The following is a 19,939-nucleotide window of genomic DNA, read 5'->3' as shown; positions in this document are numbered from 1 at the left end:
TTCTTGCCCAAAACTCAATTCCATAGATGTGTGCTGCCATAGATATTAATAATGCTACATTTTCAAGCATCACCTTACTGGGGGTTTCAGTTTCAGTGACTTTGCACCATCCCTCAAAATGGCTGCATGAGTGGCACTGACTGAGCACCATGGGAGCAGTACTAGGGAATGGAACTGAGATAGCTTATATCTTAAGACAGAGAAAATATTAATGTAGTAGTACCTTGAACATTCTATCTCGGATTAAAATTAGCTAGATACCTATTTTGTCATTCACAGTATCATCTGCATCTTGTAGAAATTCTTGCTGTTCTTTTACCAGATACAATGATGGACTGTGAAGCAGCTGCTAAACAGGCAAAAAATATTGCTCAGCATGATCATGAAAACAGACAAGTTAACGCCAGCTTTCTTTAGAAGACTGAGTGATAATTTGCAGTTACCTCCCAGGCTGCTGATCCACCTTGGCCACTAGAAGTTGGCATCTCTGAGGATAGATGTGGACAGAAGTCTCTAAAGCTATTCAACCTGTGCCTGTGGTTCTGCATCAGAACCACAGAGCAAGGCAAAAAAAATAATACATGGTGAAGTGAGTCAGCCCAAGACACAGCTCAAAAAGAACCCTTATAATTAAAACAGTATATAATTAAAGCAGTCAACGATGATGCTGTAGACATTCCTTTCAACACCGTGGCACAATCTCAATGACTGATTTTCCTGCTTGTGGACTCACCTGCTGCTACAGTCACACTGTCATTCAGAAGTATTTTTTTAAGCAAATTAGTTCTCCTTCAGAACTGGCATCACTTAGAAATACATTTCACAAGCCTTAGACAGAAATTATCTGAAAAACAGTGACTGGTTAGCTAATGCTACATCATTCTACACTATATTTTAGTTTGACTCTGAGCTTACCTATTGCCTTTCATACCAGCCTTACGCAAAAAGGCTTTATTTAACCTGTCATTTGCTTGCTACTAAGCACTAACATCTCCCATTCAAAAAAATTCCCTCATGCACCTCCAAGTCTTAGTAAAAAATACCAAACACAGAACAGCATACAGATCCATTACTGAACAATACTACTGCAAGTATCCTTTTCAGAAAGAAAGTATAAGTCTGCTTTGCAATCCCTGGGTTCTAAAACATGACTCTTTCCTAGTGTAACTACTAATACTGTTTTTGATTACACAAAGCATGAAAACTGTGGTCTTTGCACACCAAGATACTTCAGTCTGGAACAGAATTATTACTCCAGTCATCTGATTGCTACCAAATCTTTCAAAGTGCAAGATTAAAAATTTAAGAATTATATAAACTTTTGCCATTAATCAGATCTGTGTAAGCCAAATTCTGATTCTGGACAACAACCTGTTACTTCAATCAAAGCCACTATTTAAACAACAACTCTAAAGATAAATGTTTGGGCATAGTACTTTTCTTTTCTTTCTTTTTTTTTTTTTTAAGAGAACCCTATATATGATATTTTCTGATTTTCATAGATGTTAAGTTCAATAATTTTGTACTACAAACATTTAATGGCCTTTTCACTCTATGTTGCCTAACTGAGGTAAGCTAAGCTACTTCTAGAGAAGCGCAAACATGTCAGCTCCAAGGCTAAGCAACTGCTTTAAATACAGGCTCAAGTACAGAAGGGCTCTAGATGCAGAAGATATGACATTAAGCCCAATTTGGACTAAAAAAATGAATACATTGGATAAATGAATGTAAAAAGTTAAGTCTGACATTATCGAGGTGGACTGTGTTAACAGTACCAATACTGCTAAGGAGTGGTCTATACAGTGCGCCAGAATCCACACAACATGGGCAAGAACATCCTGCACCACTGAGCACAGAATGCTCCCCATACAACCATCTGGATACCATACCTTACTCTGTGTGCTGTCCCACCTCACAGAGAATTAACAGACACATGCTCCAGAGCTAAGAGACAACTGCTAGCACACCTCACCTGACATGCAGTGTGAAGTCTAAAAGCTTTATATACACCAGTTTATGCAGTGCAGTGAACCAAAGCCAATCTCATAATGCTTTTCACAATCTTTACTTTAGCTGTATTTCACAAACTCACTTGCCATGGAACCACACAAATGCAGAAATGCAAGAGATAAAAACAGAAAAGTAACACTCTTCTTCCAGCTGCAGCACTAGTTCAGCAAGTCTACTGAACTCAGTGACACTGCACCTGTCAAAAAGGTGTGTCTGTGACCCTCAAGGTCAAATCTGGGATGACACATTCATGGTTCAAACACTCACCTAAAGTTCCGTCACAGATGCACACATTTCTCCAGAATATTAATATAAGTTAGCATCTAAGAACTGAAAAATTTCTGGCTGAGATTATGAGTTAAAAAAAAAAAAAAAAAAAAAGAACAAGATGAGATTATTGTGATTTCTGTTCTCATTAAAGGATTGAACTTGACTGTGCTCATCAGTCGAAAATGATGGTGCTCTGAAAGAGTTTCAAACTGACAACCCCAATTTTCAGAAAACAGGGTTTTTTCAGAACTGCACGCTTTCTATATACAATACACTGACACCAGGTATTTAGTGGCTACACGCTGAAATTCAGTCAAATTGTTAATTCCTACAGAGTTCTCTTAATCATTATTTGTTACAACTGGGGAAGATGTAATGTAATCTAGAGGCTGTTTCAACTATGTGGCAAACAGCATCATCTTGGCAGAGTAAATTGTGGAACAGAAATCCTTAGGCTGGCAAGGACGTCTGGAGATCACTTGTCTCACCTTCTGCTGAAAGCAGGGGCTTACATTAGATTACCCAGGGCCTCAATGGGCCAAGTCCTTAAGAGAGATCCCACCACTTTCCCCAAGCAACCTATTCATAATTAACTACTCTAAGTGGGCAGAATGTTTTTCTTACATCCACGGCTTGGGGTAGAAGGGACTGTAAAGATTCAGTTTCAACATGCCTGTCTGATTCAGGCAACTTACCATTCAGCTTGGCCCTAAATGACACCAGGGATGGGACATCCACAATTTCCCTGGACAACCTGTGTGTCACCACACTCTCAATGAAGTACTTCCTCCTAACATCTAAGATAATGTACCCACTTTTAATTTAAAACCATTCCCCTTTCTCCTGTCACTACCAGACTGTGTAAAAAGTCAGCTTCCATCTTTTATCTAAGGTCCATTTAAATACTGAAAGGCTATGTGAAGTCTCCCAAGAGTGTTCTCCTCTGCAGGCAGGATTCTCCCTGAAGCAGCTTAGTCTCATAGCCCCTTGTCAAGTCATCGTGCTCCCTTTTGAAGGCTGCACCTCCACCTTTCTCTGAAACTATTTTCTAGATAATGGAAAGCAGTGATCCTTCTTGAGCTCCCTCTTTTCTAGCCTGAAATTTCATATCTTCAGCATTTCTATGCATGCTAATGTGGTTAATGGTAGCCCTTCATGCTATGATTCCAACAGACATTACACAATGGCTTTCACGCCTAGATAGAGCTTTAAAAAAAATCACTCAGGCTTCTTGCTGCTATTTAAATTAAATGACAAAGTACACAGAAACATAAGCTGACACTCAACATATTAGAGCTTTGCTTCTCTGAGATCAAAATTCATAATGCTCTTCTTGAATATACAGTTCCATGTTATTATGCACAACAGCCCACAGTAGTTCTCTTACAGTTGAAAAAGAAGCATGTTTGTGTGAAGTGCTCTGAATTGAAGGAAGGCTTGATTTAACAGGAAGGCTTGGCCAAAGTCCTTTGACTCCTCACAGAATGACTTCTAGAGATTATGAAGTGTGAAGCGTTTGATTTCGTTGGTCAAAAAAGATGCCAGATCCTTTACATGTAAAGTGTTTTGGTTTTTTTTTTTTTTTCACAAGTTCTGACTGCGAAATTATTTATCTCCCTCTGCCTCAGAAATAACATACTACTTTATGCAAAGAGCTCAATTTGAAACGAACGCATTCAGAGGCCGTGAACGGGTGAATGCTTGGCACTGACATATTTCATTTCTGTTTGAATGCTTTACTCTAGCGAGTGAACACTTAAACGACTTTTGTCACGCTAACGAGCCTCCGCGCTGACAAAAGCCTGGAGTGATTTATCCTTAAATCCGCTTTCAGGGCGGATGAGAAGAACGAGGCACATGCCTGGAAACAGATTACAAAGGATCAACAAGTCTTCCCTCACGGACGCCGGGGCGCTCAGCCCAGCACCGGCCGAACCTGTCCGCTTCGCGGGCTCAGCGTGCCGCGCAAGCCTTCCTCACCTCACCCCACCTCACCCCACCCCACCGCGCCCGCCCCGCCGCCCAGCGCAGGGTGCGGAGCCGCAGACGGCTCCTCCAGCCCCGCACCTCGCGGGGATCGCCGCCCGGCCGCGGAGGCGGGCAGCCCCGTCCGTGCCCCCGCGCGCAAGCAGGACTACCTGCTGGTCTCCAGAGACGAGTACCGCTCGGGCAGCACCTGCAGGCAGCGCTGGAAGAAGCGCACGTGCCGCTCCTTCAGGAACTCCAGCCTCTCCGCCTCCGCCCAGCTCGGCGCCGCCATCTTGCCGACACGCACTGCCGGCGCGCTGCGGCTGCGTCACGCGCGGCCCCGGAGTGACGTCACGGCGGGGGTGGGAAAGGAGCTGGCAGCTGGCGGCTTACAGCAAGCGGTGCTGGAGTGTAAAGCCTCCTGCTTCTTGTTTTTAAACACGGAACGGGTGTGTCTGCAGGGTTAATGTTTTCTGGTAAGAGCCGTGGCTTACCATTTCAGATTTTTTTCCTTCGTCAACCCGTTAGAAAGGCTAAAAATGGCTTTTTAGAGCAAAAAAAGAGTAAGTTGTTCAAGTGACCAAGTTGACATGTGCCTCAGGCTAAAACACAGAAAGATGGTGTGTCACCTTCTCTCTTAGTTTGGCCAATCTCCTTTTTTTCCTTGCTTCTCTACTCCTTTACCTTGCTTTTACACAGTTTGTAGCTTAAGTTTTCGTAGATACTGAAACAGACAGAAGAGGATAAGCTAATTCCCTTACACATATTTTGAGTGAAAATAAATGGTACCAAAACATGTATGTATGCAGCAATTTGTCAGCTTTTGCCTTGACCTTCTTTTGCCCTGGTGCAGAATAAATTCACATGAAACAGTACTGAAAAATCACAAAGGCTGTCTGTGAATGAAATTTAGTGTGAATATGGACAGCAATACCAGTTCTCAAGTAACAAATTCACACTGAGACTGGACATAACTAGATATTACAGCTACTGAAAGCAGCAGGATCGACAAACATTTATTTTTATGACTATATCTGTATGTAACAATTGGGTCTCTCACTCTCCATGAAAAAAAAAAAAAGTCGACATCAATTCAGCCATTTTTCCCAAACAGACTGAATTAAACAAAATCATCTCTATATTTAGAAACACAGACTTCAATAATCCTACAGCCAGAACTCAAATACTGAGGAAAAGAATATCTTTGTCCAGAACAAATTTTTTATACTGCATGTTGACAGACATTGTTACTCCCACCAAATTAAAAACAGATTTAAGTGAGTAGAACTAGAGTGTCAGGGATTTAAAAAAAAATCAAAAGCATGAAAATTTTTAGCAGATTGAATCATACAAGGAAATTGGTAAATTTAACATAATTGTATGCGTGAATGGAGAGCTCATTACTTGAAAACACTCTTGAAATTCAGTAATTTCTTCTGCAGCAGTTCTCCTCCTTTTCAGCTTTCTCTCTTTTTTCCTTCTCAAGCTTCTCTTTGTTCTGCAAAGTATTCCTTTCCACCAGTAACTTCATGTGGCATTGGTGCTGGCATTCTTTTAGTTTCTTTTTCTCTTGCTCTTGCTCTAGTTTTACTTGTGATGCTTGTTCCATCGCAGATGTTATTGCTTTCTGTTTTTTCCATGCTGAAATTGCTGCCTGTTGTCGTCTTCTTTATTCTGCTTTTTGCATCTGATCTTCATACTGAAGCCTTTGAACAATTTCTGATTTCTCTTTCTTCTTCAGTTTTTCTCCTTTTTCTCTCTGCTGCTTTTCTTTCCATTTCTTAATTAACTGCAGTAGAACAGCAGGAAATAAAAAAGATCTTCATTAAAAAAAAAATTTTACACATTCCTGTTGATTGGGTCTGATAAAAATATATGCTACAAGAATACAAACTGAAGATAGCATAACAAATCTATTTAAGGTAAAAAGACAAAAGAGCAGAACCTATTTCTGCCTTCTTACATTCATTTTTTTTTTTTTTTTTTTTATTTTAGGCACCACACAGGGAGGCTAAGACTGGCCAGCTGAAATAAGTTATGGAATTCATATTATCTTGGGATAATTATGACTACTGTTGTCTTTTTCCTCAATGCAAATTTATGTTTTTGTTTTGTTTTGTTTTTTTCTTTCTTCAGAATAGCAATTCTACTTTCTTCTTTTTAATGTATGTCTGTATATTTTTTGTTTTTCAAATAAATATAGTTCTTGAAAGAATTGTAGTTTTCTGCATCAGAATTTGACTGGTGTACTGCTTACATAATGGGACAGACATTCTAAAGGACATGTAACAAGAACTGCAGCTTCAAATGGGATAGCTTACTGCTCTGAGACTGGCATCTAACATGCTGGACAATTTCCATTTAAGCATTTATAATACACTCTTGCAATACTCAGTCCATATCAGTATGCTGTCAGGTCTACATTTGTTTGTAACTCTTTAAGACAAAGATTTTGTTAAGTTGAGGATGCTAAAGAAGATTTCAGTTGCTTATCACCAACTGCAACAGAAATCCACTGAGCACTACCCCTAGAGAAGCAAATACAAAAATAACAAGTGCATGTATTTTAAAAATATTATATTTTCCTTAAAGCTACAAAGCCCCCAGAATAGTCATTTTACCTCTTTTTTTTTGTCTTGTAAAATGAGAAATTCTCGATACCATATGCCATGTTGTTCAACATCTTCTTTTGTTCTTCCACAGAGATACTTGAGGGCTTCATCCACGTAGGACAGCTTCCCTTTGTGTTTAGTCCATACTTTAAGAAAATTCTGATGATCACCATCATCCCAACCTCCTTGCCTTCCCCCTGTTTGCTGCAGAAATCTTTCAAACTCTACAACTTCTGCAGGTAGATGCTTTCCCAGTGTTTTATTAACTGAGATCCTAGCTGACGGTAACTTCAAAACTTCTTCTGTTGTTGAGCTGCTCGTTGCCCACAGTTCCACTTTTTTCTCAAAGATGCTAAGCTCATTAACTGCAGTTTTTTCATCCTTCAAAAGCTGTTCATCTCTAAGAAGAGAAAGAACACTGGAGTGTAAGAATCCAACAGTCAATGCTCACCGAAAATGAACTTTGGAACTGCTCAATGCCACAAAAAAATTATTCTTGAAAGATTAAGAACTGACATGGTAACACAGATGAGAACATAGTTGTAACGATTCCAAATGAAGCACAATAGAATTTGAATTAAGTTACCCTTTTAGTGGAAGCGCACACATACGGGAGGCAAACAATTCACTCAGTCCTCTCCTGACACCACAGGAAAGAAAGGAGAAAAAAAAAGTTCACTTAAAAATAACAAACAATCTAATCTGTTCTGCAGCTTTTCTCTGAATCTGAATAGCCTTTTTATAAGCAAATGGTTGTTATGTTAAACCATGCAACAACTATATTAACAGCCTCTTTGGAATGTTAATGTGTTAATTGTTTGAGTTTTGATTGACATACTACAGCAAAAGAGAAAAATAAAAAGAATAGTTTGATTGATACAAAGCTTTCATTGTGTGTCAGGAAAGCATTTTTGTAACTGAAGCAGACATAAACGTACATTTGTCTCTGTTCATCTTTAAAAGTATTGATTGCAATTTCAATTTCTTCCAACATTTCCTTGAGCTCGTCAACAACTAAAAAGGAAAATAAGAACATATCACCTGAGAAGTTTAAAACATTTTAATAATAATTCTCCATTATCCATAATTGTAGAGAATATAAAGGATTCTGAAATGCCATTATTTCAGAGTACAAAAAAAGCCACAATTCCACTTCTTTTACAAGACCCTCATTTATTCAAAAGGCATGATTTCACAGTGACTTAGTCAACTAAATACAAATCCTGATATAAATGTTTACTTCAGTTGAACAAAAATCTTATTCTAGGTAACCTTCGATTCAGAAAATGAGACAGCCTTATCCTAAAGTAAAGAGTTTCCACTTTTGTCTTTTGTAACAATGCAGTTAGTGACTTTGAAAGCACATTCTAATCTTTTTTCCCACACCAGACTGTACCAAGTATATTTAACCTACAGCTCACTGCTTTATTCAAAGCTGGGCTTACAAAGTGACTTCAGAAAGTAAGACTTGTATTCTGTACTGTCAGCATGCTGTAAACCTCATCTGCAGAGGGTGGGTAAGCCTGCTGTTTAGAGAAGACCTCTCCTGCAATGGTAGACAAATGTTTTGGAATGTGTGCGTTTTAAACCTGCAGAACAACCCTACAGATGCAATGAATACAGTTTAACTTGGACCTAACTGACACCATTATATCATCTGTAACTTTTAGTTCCACGTACATCTTGATCTGGCATCTCTGCTAATGATTTAAGGAAGAAGATGCTTTTTTTTATATATACTATAGACACTCAATAAATGAAATGACATGCATGTCATCTAGCATCCTCAGCTGCTATAAGAGCTTCAGCTTGAGTTCAATTACACTGCAGTAGATTTAGAGAAGAATTTTTCTTTTAGTGCTTGTTTCCCAAGAGGTTCAAATCAAACCGAACAAGTTGCCTCAGCATTTCATGCAGAATATTTCTGCTTGCGCTTCAAGCTAGATGGTCTGTGGATGGCTTGAAATTAGTTCCATGAAGATACTCTGTGACCTTCTACCAGATGATAAACTGCACTACAAAACTACTGTACATTAAAAAAAGCATATAGAAAATACTTGACTTCCAGCATTCTGAAAAAACAAACCCATGTAACTTCTGGGACAACATGTATTTCTCAGTTTCTGCTGAGAACTGCAAGAGGTTTTACCATTTCTGACATTTCTCCTTCCTTATCTCTCCCTTCCCAGATTCCTGGAAGAGCAAACAAACCACAGAAGCATCCGAAGACTGTAAGAGAATCATAAGCAATATTCAAAGGAACCTCTCTATGAAGGAAAATGTTTTAAAATCTGTTTGCATAACTTACATTCTGATGTATGTTTCACATCTTCCAGTTGTTGCTGAAGTCTCTTCACGTTATTACGTATTTTTGTTAGCTGCTGCAGGATTTTAGTTTCTGTTAAACAAAATACAGTGCTGGTAGTCCTAATGGTTTCTTTGTCTAATAAATTCCATGCAAGATTAAAAGCAACAAAACATCCATAATAAACCAGTAATTTCATTCAAGCAGTAAGTTCTGTTTAATCACATGAAACTGCTGTTTATACCACCCATTTTAACATAACTGTAACTACATGTAGCTGAGTGCATGTACTATACATCACCTCATCAGGTTTTAAAATTAGTAGCTTCTTTCTAATGGTGTCAACAGTGTAGTCACATAGAGATTAATGCAGTTTTCTCTAATGTTTTTATCATGTAACTGGATTAGGAGAACAATACTGCCTGTAAAGAAAGCATCTCCACCTCAGTTATGAGTCAGACTCTCTCCTATACCTCAGAACAAACTTGGAATCATAATGAAGAAAACAACTTACATAAATCTAGTTAGAAATCATATGGTATTTGCTGTGTTAACTGAAGTAGAATTAGTGTTTGCAGGAACTTCAAGCATGCCTGTGCTTATTTACTTTGTTACCATTTAGGAGTTTATGAGTTTGTAGGCACTATTAATTAGTATGAAGCTCTGGGCCATTACAAGGTACTACGGAGTCCTCTATCCTAAAAGGATTGGTTTATAGGAAGAAATAAGTAATAGAGTCCAAAATCTAATGAAACATAGCTAATACGTGATCCTACTAATTCACAGTAAAACTACAGAACAAGTAGAAACACATAGGTTGTGTTGAAAGACCTTAACGAAGTAGCACAGTAAATGAGAAGCCTGGGAGATATATATATGCACCCAGAAGATCCTACCCTAACGCTTTCACATCTCACATCTAGTACCTTAAAACTCTTTTTTATATTTTTATCTTGCAACACTATATATATCCATACTTTCATACTTCTCCTTACACCTGAAACATTTTCTGATCTTTTTAGCTTAGTCATTCCTTGGAAATATTCACATTTCTTAAGGATTGTAAGATATAAAAAATAGGACAAGATCTGTCAGTTAAGATATCCATATTGAAATACATACAGATTTGTGAGGAAAGTGTATTTCCAATTGTTTCCTTGAAATCTTCCCCTTATTCAACTTACATAGTTTTGATATTCTGTATCAAAAGACATAGCTTGATTTGATTACTTTGAAAAAATTTAGGTACTTCATCCAGGTTGTCACTTTCTGTCTTTCACCATTTAATTAGTATGGCAAGTGGAAAAGATGATACAGGACACACTATGTTTATCATCTCACAGAACTATTTGCACTACGAATATTTATTATCCAAGAAAGAGAAAAATGCAGCCACAGAACTGAAGAGTTCTGTGTTTTGTAGTCAGGGTAAGAAAACCTTCTTTTATGTATCTTAGCAAGATTATAATAGATTTTGCAGAAATCTGTTATAATCCTACAGAGTGACTGAGATAAGACTGAGAAATGATTGACATAGGAAATCTAAATTAAGCATACAAAATTGCTTCTAGGTTTCTAAAACAGTAAGATTTCACCTAAATTTTTGATAGTGATATCTGCTGCATTTAAGTCTAAAAGAAAACAATAATAGAGAAGGCTCAAGATGTTTATGCTACTGAATTTTGAAAGTGAATCAAGAAATTGTTCTTTACAACCATCAGTAAAATAGTTCAATCATCAGTAAGACACTTCAATCAGAATCTACCTCTCAACCACACTAATCATTCTAACACTGCTAATTAAAAAATTAAGCAAACAGCTGTAAAAGTCAGCAAGCAAACAGAAGAAAAAAACATATGAAAACAACACCCCCAAAAAGGTATCTTACTTTCAGTTTTCCTATCGACAGACATTTTACATTCCAGTTCTTCCAGAATGCTGTATTCTGCTCTGGAATCACTCTTCCTATTGTAAAGACATCCATTTTTGTCCTTCTGTATATTTGCAAGCCTGAAAAAATAATATTGCCACATTAAGCAAGCAAAGCAGCAAGATTTTTAAACATTAGTATATAGGTGATACTGGTCAGCAGAAGCATCTTGTATTTTGTACAATTTACTGGTTTACTCCTACTACCATTCTCAAGGGAAACTCTTCCAGTTATAAGCCTATGCAACAAAGTAACCCAAGAATGTGGACAAGCAAGTTAAAGAGGAAATTATCTAATGGACAAGTAGTGCTTCACACAGTAAAACAGTGAGAAGCTTTATCTGCATGATGAATGCTTACTAGGGAGCCTTATGAGAAGAAAGCACTGATGGGACACAGGCTGTATTACTGCAGTTGCACACATAGATGGAGCCCCAGCAAAGACAAAACAAGTGTATTCCCTCAGGGTTATTTACACTGGCAGTGGTACTACTACTACTGCAACTGAATATTCAAATTCAAGTTAATTAAAATTGGAATAACTCAAAATATTAAAGCTGCTACCGTTTGTCACATACAGATTCAGTCCTGTATATTTGTTTCCTTACCAGGGTAAGAAACTTTCAAATACAACTCAAACTATGTTCTGCTTTTTTCTACTACAACTAGGCAGTTCGCTAAAATTTGACCCAGAGAAGCACAGGTGCAAAAGCACCACAGAAACTGAAGTCCATAGCATATCTGTGTAATTTGATGCTACCATTAAGAGATCAGAGCAGTACAAACTGATGCCATGCTGAACAGAGATGCAGCAGTTAGCAGTGTCAAGCAGAACTACTGACAACCTAAAAAACCCTGTCTCTCAGAATGAGGTTGTTTCTACAGTAGGCTATAGATGCTGTGTAGTTGAATCCTCTACACAGCACAGAGATGCCTTCATAGTTTAAATGCTTTGCTGCCCACTGGAGTTCACGGACCAGACGAGAGTGATAAAATCTACCACAGTGTACAGGAAGCCTTAAGAGCACAACTACAGAAGGACTGAAGTGTGCCATAGTTAATGGCATCCAAAGCTGCTTGAGAATCCCTACATAACTCAGCAGTCAACTTCTGAGCCATTATCCAGACTCCAGGATAATTAGAGGAGCTGATCTAATCAGATGGCAATGTGTCTCCATGAGACTACATAGTTCATTCAAGATTTCTAACTAGAAACTTCAGCCACCTGGAGTTGGCTGTCTAAGCCAGATCTTCCTCATAAAGCTCACCTGCTCAAGGATTCTGTTCTTTCAACCACCAGAACAGTTATTACAGCCCTTATTCAAGACATAGGGAAACAAGTTTATATTACTACTGTGCTTGAGCTGTCCTGAATTCCCATTTTCAAAAGCACCAATATTCTAGAAGTGCTCTCAATTTCCTATGAGGAAGTTCCTTTAATGCTGCCACTATTTCTGCTTTGTTGAGATGTTTTAAAGGCTTTAATTCCCTAGGAAGGCTAGCACAGCTAAGTAGGAAAACTAAGAACTCAGTAATGCTGCATGCACACCCAAGTAGAAAAACAGGGAACCAAGTAATGCCACAGACACTTCCATTTTTGTGAATCAACTGAGCACTAGCAAACTGAAGGAGACAACTGATCAAAGTCCAGGTGGTAATTAAAACAAGGGGCAACTTCAGAGCTCAGAAGCTTATCCTAAATTACTATAACCATCATAATAATCTACCTGGGATTCTGCAAATGAAATTGTAGCCTCAATACTTAATTACCATGAATTATTACCTTGAAGCATAATTTATATTATAGAGTCACAGAATTACAGAGATTGGAAGGAACCTCTGGATATTATAGAGTTCAACACCCACACAAAAGCAGGTTCCCTACACTAGGTTGCACAGGAAAGTGTACAGGTCTCAAATCCAGAGGAGACTGCACCACCTCTTTGGGCAGCCTATTCCAGTGCTCTGTTACTCTCAGGATAAATAAGCTCCTCATGTTTGTATGGAATTTCCTATGTTCCCAGCCCATCATCCCTTTTTCATAGAGTCCACTCCCAACAACCTGGCTCTCATATTTAAGATATTTGTAAAGAGTGGTGAGATTCCCTCTCAACCTTCTCTTCTCCACACCCAAGAGCCTCAGGTCTCAGGCTTTCCTCATTCTGGAGATATTACCTTCAGAACAGCATGAAATTACACTCAAGTTTGGTTTTTTATTTGCTTTTTTTCTTTTTTTTCTTTTTTTTTTTTTTGCTTACTGAGTTCTTAAATTTTCTGCTATTCTTACAAATTCTGTTTCCTTAGCTTGTTCAGCTTTCATCTTGCAGTTCTGAGTTTGTCGAGCAGCACCTGCAGCACTGAAAAAACTGTCATTCTGTAAAATAAGACAAAACATTCAAAAACAGTATTTTGTTTTTAAATACTGGCTGTTTTCAAGCAGACGATGCTGAGATCATGAACAACACGACTTCAGTTTTACACTGCTGTACTTCAAAGAACTTTAAATCATGCTGGTACAAAAGTGATGGGATGGCAAACCTAGGTGTGAATATAAAAAGGCATCCTTCAGCTCAGAAATGGAACGAACAGCAGCTCACTTTAGCAGAGACAGCTGATCTCACTGACCCTGCAGCCTTGCCTTCATGGCTGCTTTTACCCGAAGATTCAGAGGTAACTCAGCACTTGGTGGTAAGCACACAACCAGCGTTAGGCAGACCGCGCCATCTCGTCCAAGGAAAGCACGCCGGCCTGACTTCTGAAAGCCTCTTAATATTCCTCGCACACGTTAACTCTTAATTCACAGCAACTTCGCAGCTCTCCCGCCACGCCCCGGCCCTTCCCGCCCCTCTGGACGAGCCGCCCGCGCCCTCGCTGCGCGCTCTGCTCTCCGTAGGCAGCCGGCGAGGCGGGCTTTGCGGTCGGGCCTTTACCTGCTGCTGCCGCCCCAAGGCCGCCGCGCAAACCGTTGCCAACGCAGCCATGTTGGCCTCCGGCAGCCGCCGCCGTCCCGCCCCGCGCCGGGCGTGGCCGTGGGTCCGTCCGACGGGCGCTGCTGAGCGAGGGCTGCTCGCCGCCCTGTGGGACTGCTGTGTAACGCTGCGGAGCGTTTAGCGCTTCAGACGGGGCGCTGACATTGTAGGGAGTGGCATTCGCTCTGGTGCTCTGAAGGGAAAACCTGATCTGGGGAAAGAGGTCCTGAATTCCTGGGCTGGGGATAGTGTGCAGGACCTTCAGCAGCGTGGCACGGGCGGGAGGTGACTGCCCTGGGCCTGGTTCTGGCTGGAAATAGAGATTTATGTTGTTCAGTACAGTCAAGCTATCATCACAGAATTACAGAATGGCCTGGGTTGGAAAGGGCCGCAGTGGTCATTGAGTTTCACCCCCCTGCTGTGTGCAGGATCACCAACCACCAGACCAGGCTGCCCGGAGCCACATCCAGCCTGGCCTTGAATGTGTATCAAAATCTCGTTTTTCACTCACGTATTCACAAAACTTCCAAGGAGTTGCCATTCAGATTTTCTATTTTTATGCTGTTGCATATGGAAACAACTACACTATACATTTCACTTGTGAGAGAGAAGCAGAAATGTATTTACTCATTTAGTACAGATGTAATGCAGTGATCTAACGTGTCAACAGGATTCGAGATGGCTAGAGACACTGGATTATTTACCGCATGGAGGGCAGGGTTAAACACAACACACATAGGGATCCTGGGTTCAGAACACACATGGGGATCCTGGGTTCAGCTGAGGCAGTGTAAAAAGCACATAGATGTTTTCATTATTAGTGAGTGATAGATGCCACAGTGGAGAAGAGCTGCTGCCAGGATGGCACAGCAGCAGGGGATGGGACGGAGCCAGGACAGCCAGCCTGAATCAGGCATGAGGTTATTCGATACCATGTGACATGGTGTGGAAGGCTGGAAAGCTGTGGGGAGTTGGCTAAGGGCGTGCTGCTCTTGAGAGTATGCGGGGTGTCAGTCAGCAAGTGGTGAATAATTGTGGATATAGTACACATGTGCATAGTTCCCATTTCATTTCTGTTTCTGTTTTCCTTTTCTGTCTTATTAAATAGCTCTTATCTCAACCAATGAGTTCTGTTTTATTTTCAGTTCTCTCCCTGGTCTCTCACTCTGAGAGTGAGTGAGGAAATGGTTGTTATGTGCACAGTTGCCTGCTGGATTAAACCACTCCTTTCAGCACCCAATATGAGGCTCGAAGGGTTGACATAACAGCACATCTGACCAGTTGGTGTGTGGCTGCTCCCATCTCACCCAGGGCTGTGAGTGCAAAGGAAGGGCATTGCACAGCCAGAGCGCTGGGACTGCAGCATAGTCAGAGGAGATGCAGCTAGGATGGTCTCTGCAGCTTTCTCACACCCAAAAAACCAAGGGCCAGCTTCTCATCACCTTCAAGTTAAAGCAGGATAGAAGGAGAAACAAGCCAGAAACAGGCTGGAAAGTTGGACAGCGGAAACTAGTGAGGCTGGATAAGGGCAAGTGCAGAGAGCTACATCTGTGGGGGAATAATTGCACACATCAGTAAAGGTTAGGGGCTAACTTGCTGACTTGCTGGGCAGGAACTCTGCAGAGAAGGACTAAGGTATCCTGATGGATAACAGATTGGCCATGAGCCAGCAGTGTGCCCTTGTGGCCAGGAAGACCAAGGGTACCCTGGGATTGCATTCAAAGAGTGTGGCTAGCAGGGCAAGGAAGTTTATCTTCCACCCCTATTCTGCCCTGGGGAGGCACATCTTGAATACTGTGTCCAGCTGTGGGCTCCTCAGTACAAGAAAGACAGGGAACTATTGGAGAGAGTCTAGTGAAAGGCTACAAGGATGATCAATGCCACAGGCATCTCCCTCATGAGATTTGAGACTGCAGCCAAGAGGAGCAGGAGGTGATCGTAACAATGCTTATAAATATCAGAAGGTTTGAAGTCAAGTGGATGGGGCTAGGTTCTTTTTAGTGGTGCTCAGCAACAGGACAAGGGATAACAGACACAAACTGGAACACAGTACAAAAAAGTTCCATAGAAACATGAGAAAGAACTCAACTACCAATTGAGCTGGCCTTGCTTAGTCAAAGCTCTTACATACTGTAGAAGGAGACAAAGGACAGAGCCCCTGCTGTACTGAAAAACATGCTGGATAAGACACCAGTGTTATGAGTGCCTTGGGCAAAGGCAAGACTATCGGAGGAATAGCTTTTGAACCTTGGTGAGTGATGCAGGAGAATGGTGAAGTCTGATGTGTACTTTAAGGATTTTTGATGTTGGTGAGAAGAGCCAATAATTTGAGTTATATTATACTGCATGTAATCACTGCTATGGTTGCTATATGCCTTATATATAGTAGTACTGTAAGAGTCACCCATATTAATGAATTTTGACCTTTTTTTTTTCAAACCAGAACTGACTCCAGCATGCAACAATCCAGCATCATGCATTATCTCTCCTGCCCTGAAGAGCTGTTGTGATAGATGGAGACAAATCAGGCTAAATGAATTCCATGGACATTTTACAGGGTTAGCCCAAAGACTATGGAAATGATATCTGTGTAATAAATCAGGATGTCTGGGAAAGCGTGGGACCTGAGCATGATATAAATTATATGGAAAAAGGGTTGGATATTGTCCTGGTTTCAGCTGAGTCATTGTTAATAGCACACCAGTGTTTGGTTACTGCTGAATGATGGGGTCTGCGCTGGGCTCAGCTCCTCAGTGGGGAAGAGTTGCTGTTTTTATGGCACTGTGGGAGGGTGTGAGGCAGAGTCAGGGCAGATGGCCTTGATTTCGCAGGGGACAATTCTGTACCACATGGCATCATACCGAAGGCCATAACTCTGTGGGAAGTTAGATGGGGACTGGATGCTGCTCATGGTCTGGCTGGACATTGGTTGGTGGTGGTAAGACATTGTGTTGCTAGTGAGGTATGAGCTGGCAAACAGTTGCCGTGTTAGCTGAGTGTTGGTCAATGGGTTGTGAGTAGTTGCACTGAGAATATATATATTTATATAGTTATAATCACATATTTCTTTCCATTTTCCATTTTTTTTTTTTACTTAGAATTTTTTTTTAACTTATGAATTCTATTTTGTCTCCAGTCCTCCTCCTTGTCCCTCTGAACAAATGGCTATATGGTGTTCTGCTGTCTGCCAGGTTAAACCACAATAACAGGAGCTCCTCACATTGAGTCAAGAGGTTCAGAGAGGACCTTAAACTCCTTGAACCACAGAGGTAAGGAATCTAGATGTGGCTAGATCCACTGTTAGTTCCAAGTCTGTGGTCAGTGGTTTATGTCTAAGGGATCCTATGCGCACAAGCAATTAAGTTGTAATCTTAGTGAAGGTAAGAAAGCTTACCATCAATCTGAGGTATAATCTCAGTGAAACTATTGAATCTTAGTACAGTTAGTCACTTACTAAAGATCTGCATCGGCAGCATGTCTTGACGCCAAAGCATAAGGGATCTCTGTGCAGTCAAAACCACATGATGCATCCCTTCTCAAGGGAAGATCCTGCTGTGCAGCCTGCTGCTCTGCAGAAGAGCTTAAGGGGCTTTTGTGCTGCTCATTATTTACAGAGTAAGATGATTGACTCATGATCATATGTTTTTTCTTTAAGCACGTACTCAACTGGCATTCAGTGTCTGAACCAGATGTCTGTTACCAGTTCTTTCAGTCCCCCAGTTAGTCATTAACTGCTGTATTGAGAGTGTTTCCTGCACTCTTGCTGAAGCTGTACATGCTCAATGCTTTCAAAGAACTTTTGGCTAGCCTACTTGCATCGGAGAAGTCAGCTCTGGGCATGGCAGTGGTTGTGTTTGGGGAATCCAAAGCAAACTGTGCACTGTCTCTATTTCTTCCAAACTGTGGCTGTGCCCAGGTCAACCAGATGGTGAATTCTTGTGGAGAGGTCATAAGAAGGGTGAGGAACTACTTAGGATAGGGAGCTGGTTAATGCACAAATCTAGTAAAAATGAATAGAAAATAAAGCTAGATAATCCTCATCATAAATACATAGGAGCTAAACAATACTGAAAACTGTATTTTCTATCAAATGATGCATTATGTCCAACCTACAAAAAGTCTCAGGAAATTACAATCTGCTGTGGTTAATCTGTACACTGTAGAGTTTCTGACACTGCTGACACTGTTGTAAGATTGAACTGGGAGTATGGAGAGGGATACCAGTGTTGTATTGTGGTTTCTCTCAGAGTACTCAGAGTTGTAGCGCTTTGTGTCTCAGAATAGGCCACATGCTGAAATTTCTTCACGGTCTCTCTTTGAAAAGAGAGATTGAAAATCTGATTGGAAACCACATAAGTATTTCAGAATTTATACGTATATAGTAACATGTTTACTGAAAATGCTTGCAGTGCTATGACAGTTGAGGATAGCAGTGACAGTCCTCAGTCTTGCGTAAAGAAAAGCCTGCAGGAAGAACCTGTGTTGTGACACTATTGTAAGCACAAGGCATCTGAACTGAGATTAGGATTTCAGATAATTGGGTTCATTACCACTTATTTCCTCTGTGAGCTTGTCAGGCATGCTTGTTCTGAGAAGAGAAGGTGCTAACAGCATTTGCCTTCTTGACAGGAGAGGGTTGAAAAAATAACCACTTAAAAAGATAGAGGTATTCTGGCTTGGATTTGATCTGAGAAAGGCTGCAATCTGCTCTACCGGTCCCCACTTCACCTGCAGTTATCTCTGGCTATGGTGACAGATGTGATATCTCTGGCTACAAGAGCTCTTTGATGTCATGAGATCTGAGAGCATCTGAGGGGACTTTTGACTTTGCTATCTCAAGCTCCAAGAGCAGCCATTAGGTGTGGTGAGGCAGGACATGGATATACACAGAAGAAGTAAAACCAGTAAGATCTATGGAAACTGTCTACATATAGAACCAACCCCCCATTCTTCTTCCTCTCCCCCTCCCCCCCAAAAAAAAAATCCCACCAAAAAAACAGCAAGCAAATGAACAAAAAAACCTTCCAAATAATAGCAAAAAAAAAAAAAAGCACCCTGTCATCTTGGAAGATGCAATGCCAGCAATCGGAGTATTTGTCACAGCCACATTGCTTTATGGAAGAGGCTTCATCTCTCACAGTATTCATTTGATTTCTTCCACTTTACTGGAATCCTTCAGTCAAATGAAGAAAAATGAAGCATTATATTCTCATCCATGAGATCCTGAAAGGAATGGCCTGCCCTACCAGGAGGCATCCACATCCTCCCAGTGGAGATGAACTCCGAGAATAAAAGACTTTCCAGAATAAGTGTTTCTTTCCAGGTAAACTCAAGAACACTAAGAACAATTGTAAAATATCAAGTAAAAAGGACAGACTTTTCTAGAGAAACAAACTGGAAGTAATTGAAAAAAGGAGTATATTAGTGATCAGAAGAGACTGAAGTCTGTTAGTACAAATATCTACACGTAAAAGAATTCGTAAAATTGTCTGGTATCCTGAGGTATGAAAGCACACACTTCCTGGTTACAGTATGAGCTTTCCTCGTATTTTGATTTCTGAGAACAGTGTTTCCATTCAAGCCTAATCTGATAGTGTAGCTTCCAACTCATGTCAGAAATAACCCAAGAATAAACTAATGATAGAATATGAAAGAGAATGTAAATGTTTTTTTTTTAAAAAAGAGAGAGAAAAAATGTTCTGTTGCAGATACATTGCACATACATACCTGTGTGCTTATTCTGAGATACTGTAATAATGAAGCCTGGGACAGTGAAGACACGTCATTCTTTTGTAATTCTTTCATTGTTTGTCTCCCTCACCTGTTACAAAAGACAGAAAAAAATATTTCCCACAACTCAGTGTGAAAGAAAATAA

General features: G+C 40.4%; 2 protein-coding genes and 1 long non-coding RNA gene across 3 annotated transcripts in view; 1 reads left to right on the top strand and 2 right to left on the bottom strand.

Annotated features, from left to right (window-relative positions):
* Positions 1 to 4,578, bottom strand: part of PGGT1B (protein geranylgeranyltransferase type I subunit beta) — a 33,617-nt gene extending 29,039 nt beyond the window's left edge. Inside the window, 1 exon segment of the mRNA XM_052700618.1 lies at positions 4,419 to 4,578. Coding sequence (XP_052556578.1) covers positions 4,419 to 4,540 — 122 coding nt within the window. The 5' untranslated portion in view covers positions 4,541 to 4,578.
* A 50-nt stretch (positions 4,579 to 4,628) lies between these two features.
* Positions 4,629 to 9,177, top strand: LOC128089333 (uncharacterized). Its single transcript, XR_008210485.1, has 4 exons — positions 4,629 to 4,724; positions 6,244 to 6,282; positions 6,952 to 7,099; positions 9,050 to 9,177. It is a non-coding gene; the product is annotated as an uncharacterized LOC128089333 (long non-coding RNA).
* Positions 5,220 to 14,166, bottom strand: CCDC112 (coiled-coil domain containing 112). Its single transcript, XM_052700622.1, has 7 exons — positions 14,025 to 14,166; positions 13,353 to 13,468; positions 11,054 to 11,175; positions 9,169 to 9,258; positions 7,799 to 7,874; positions 6,870 to 7,260; positions 5,220 to 6,037 (listed from the first exon to the last, which is right to left on the bottom strand). Exons 1-7 carry the CDS (start codon positions 14,073 to 14,075, stop codon positions 5,918 to 5,920), a joined length of 966 nt encoding a protein of 321 aa, XP_052556582.1. The 5' UTR covers positions 14,076 to 14,166; the 3' UTR covers positions 5,220 to 5,917.
* Between the last annotated feature and the right edge of the window lie 5,773 nt (positions 14,167 to 19,939).

Source organism: Tympanuchus pallidicinctus, unplaced genomic scaffold (genome assembly GCF_026119805.1).
Source record: "Tympanuchus pallidicinctus isolate F22 unplaced genomic scaffold, pur_lepc_1.0 scaffold4, whole genome shotgun sequence".
Taxonomy (NCBI): Eukaryota; Metazoa; Chordata; class Aves; order Galliformes; family Phasianidae; genus Tympanuchus; species Tympanuchus pallidicinctus.
Note: the sequence above shows the minus strand (reverse complement) of the source record. Positions and strands in the feature narration are given on the sequence as shown.

Excerpts from the sequence above, each read along its gene's own strand:
- CCDC112 (XM_052700622.1), bottom strand. The coding sequence starts at position 14,075 with ATGGCTGCGTTGGCAACGGTTTGCGCGGCGGCCTTGGGGCGGCAGCAG. Across the intron at positions 13,469-14,024 it reads CCTTGGGGCGGCAGCAGCAG|AATGACAGTTTTTTCAGTGC; the intron begins GTAAAGGCCCGA and ends CTTATTTTACAG. Across the intron at positions 7,261-7,798 it reads AAAGATGAACAGAGACAAAT|AGATGAACAGCTTTTGAAGG; the intron begins GTACGTTTATGT and ends TTCTCTTCTTAG.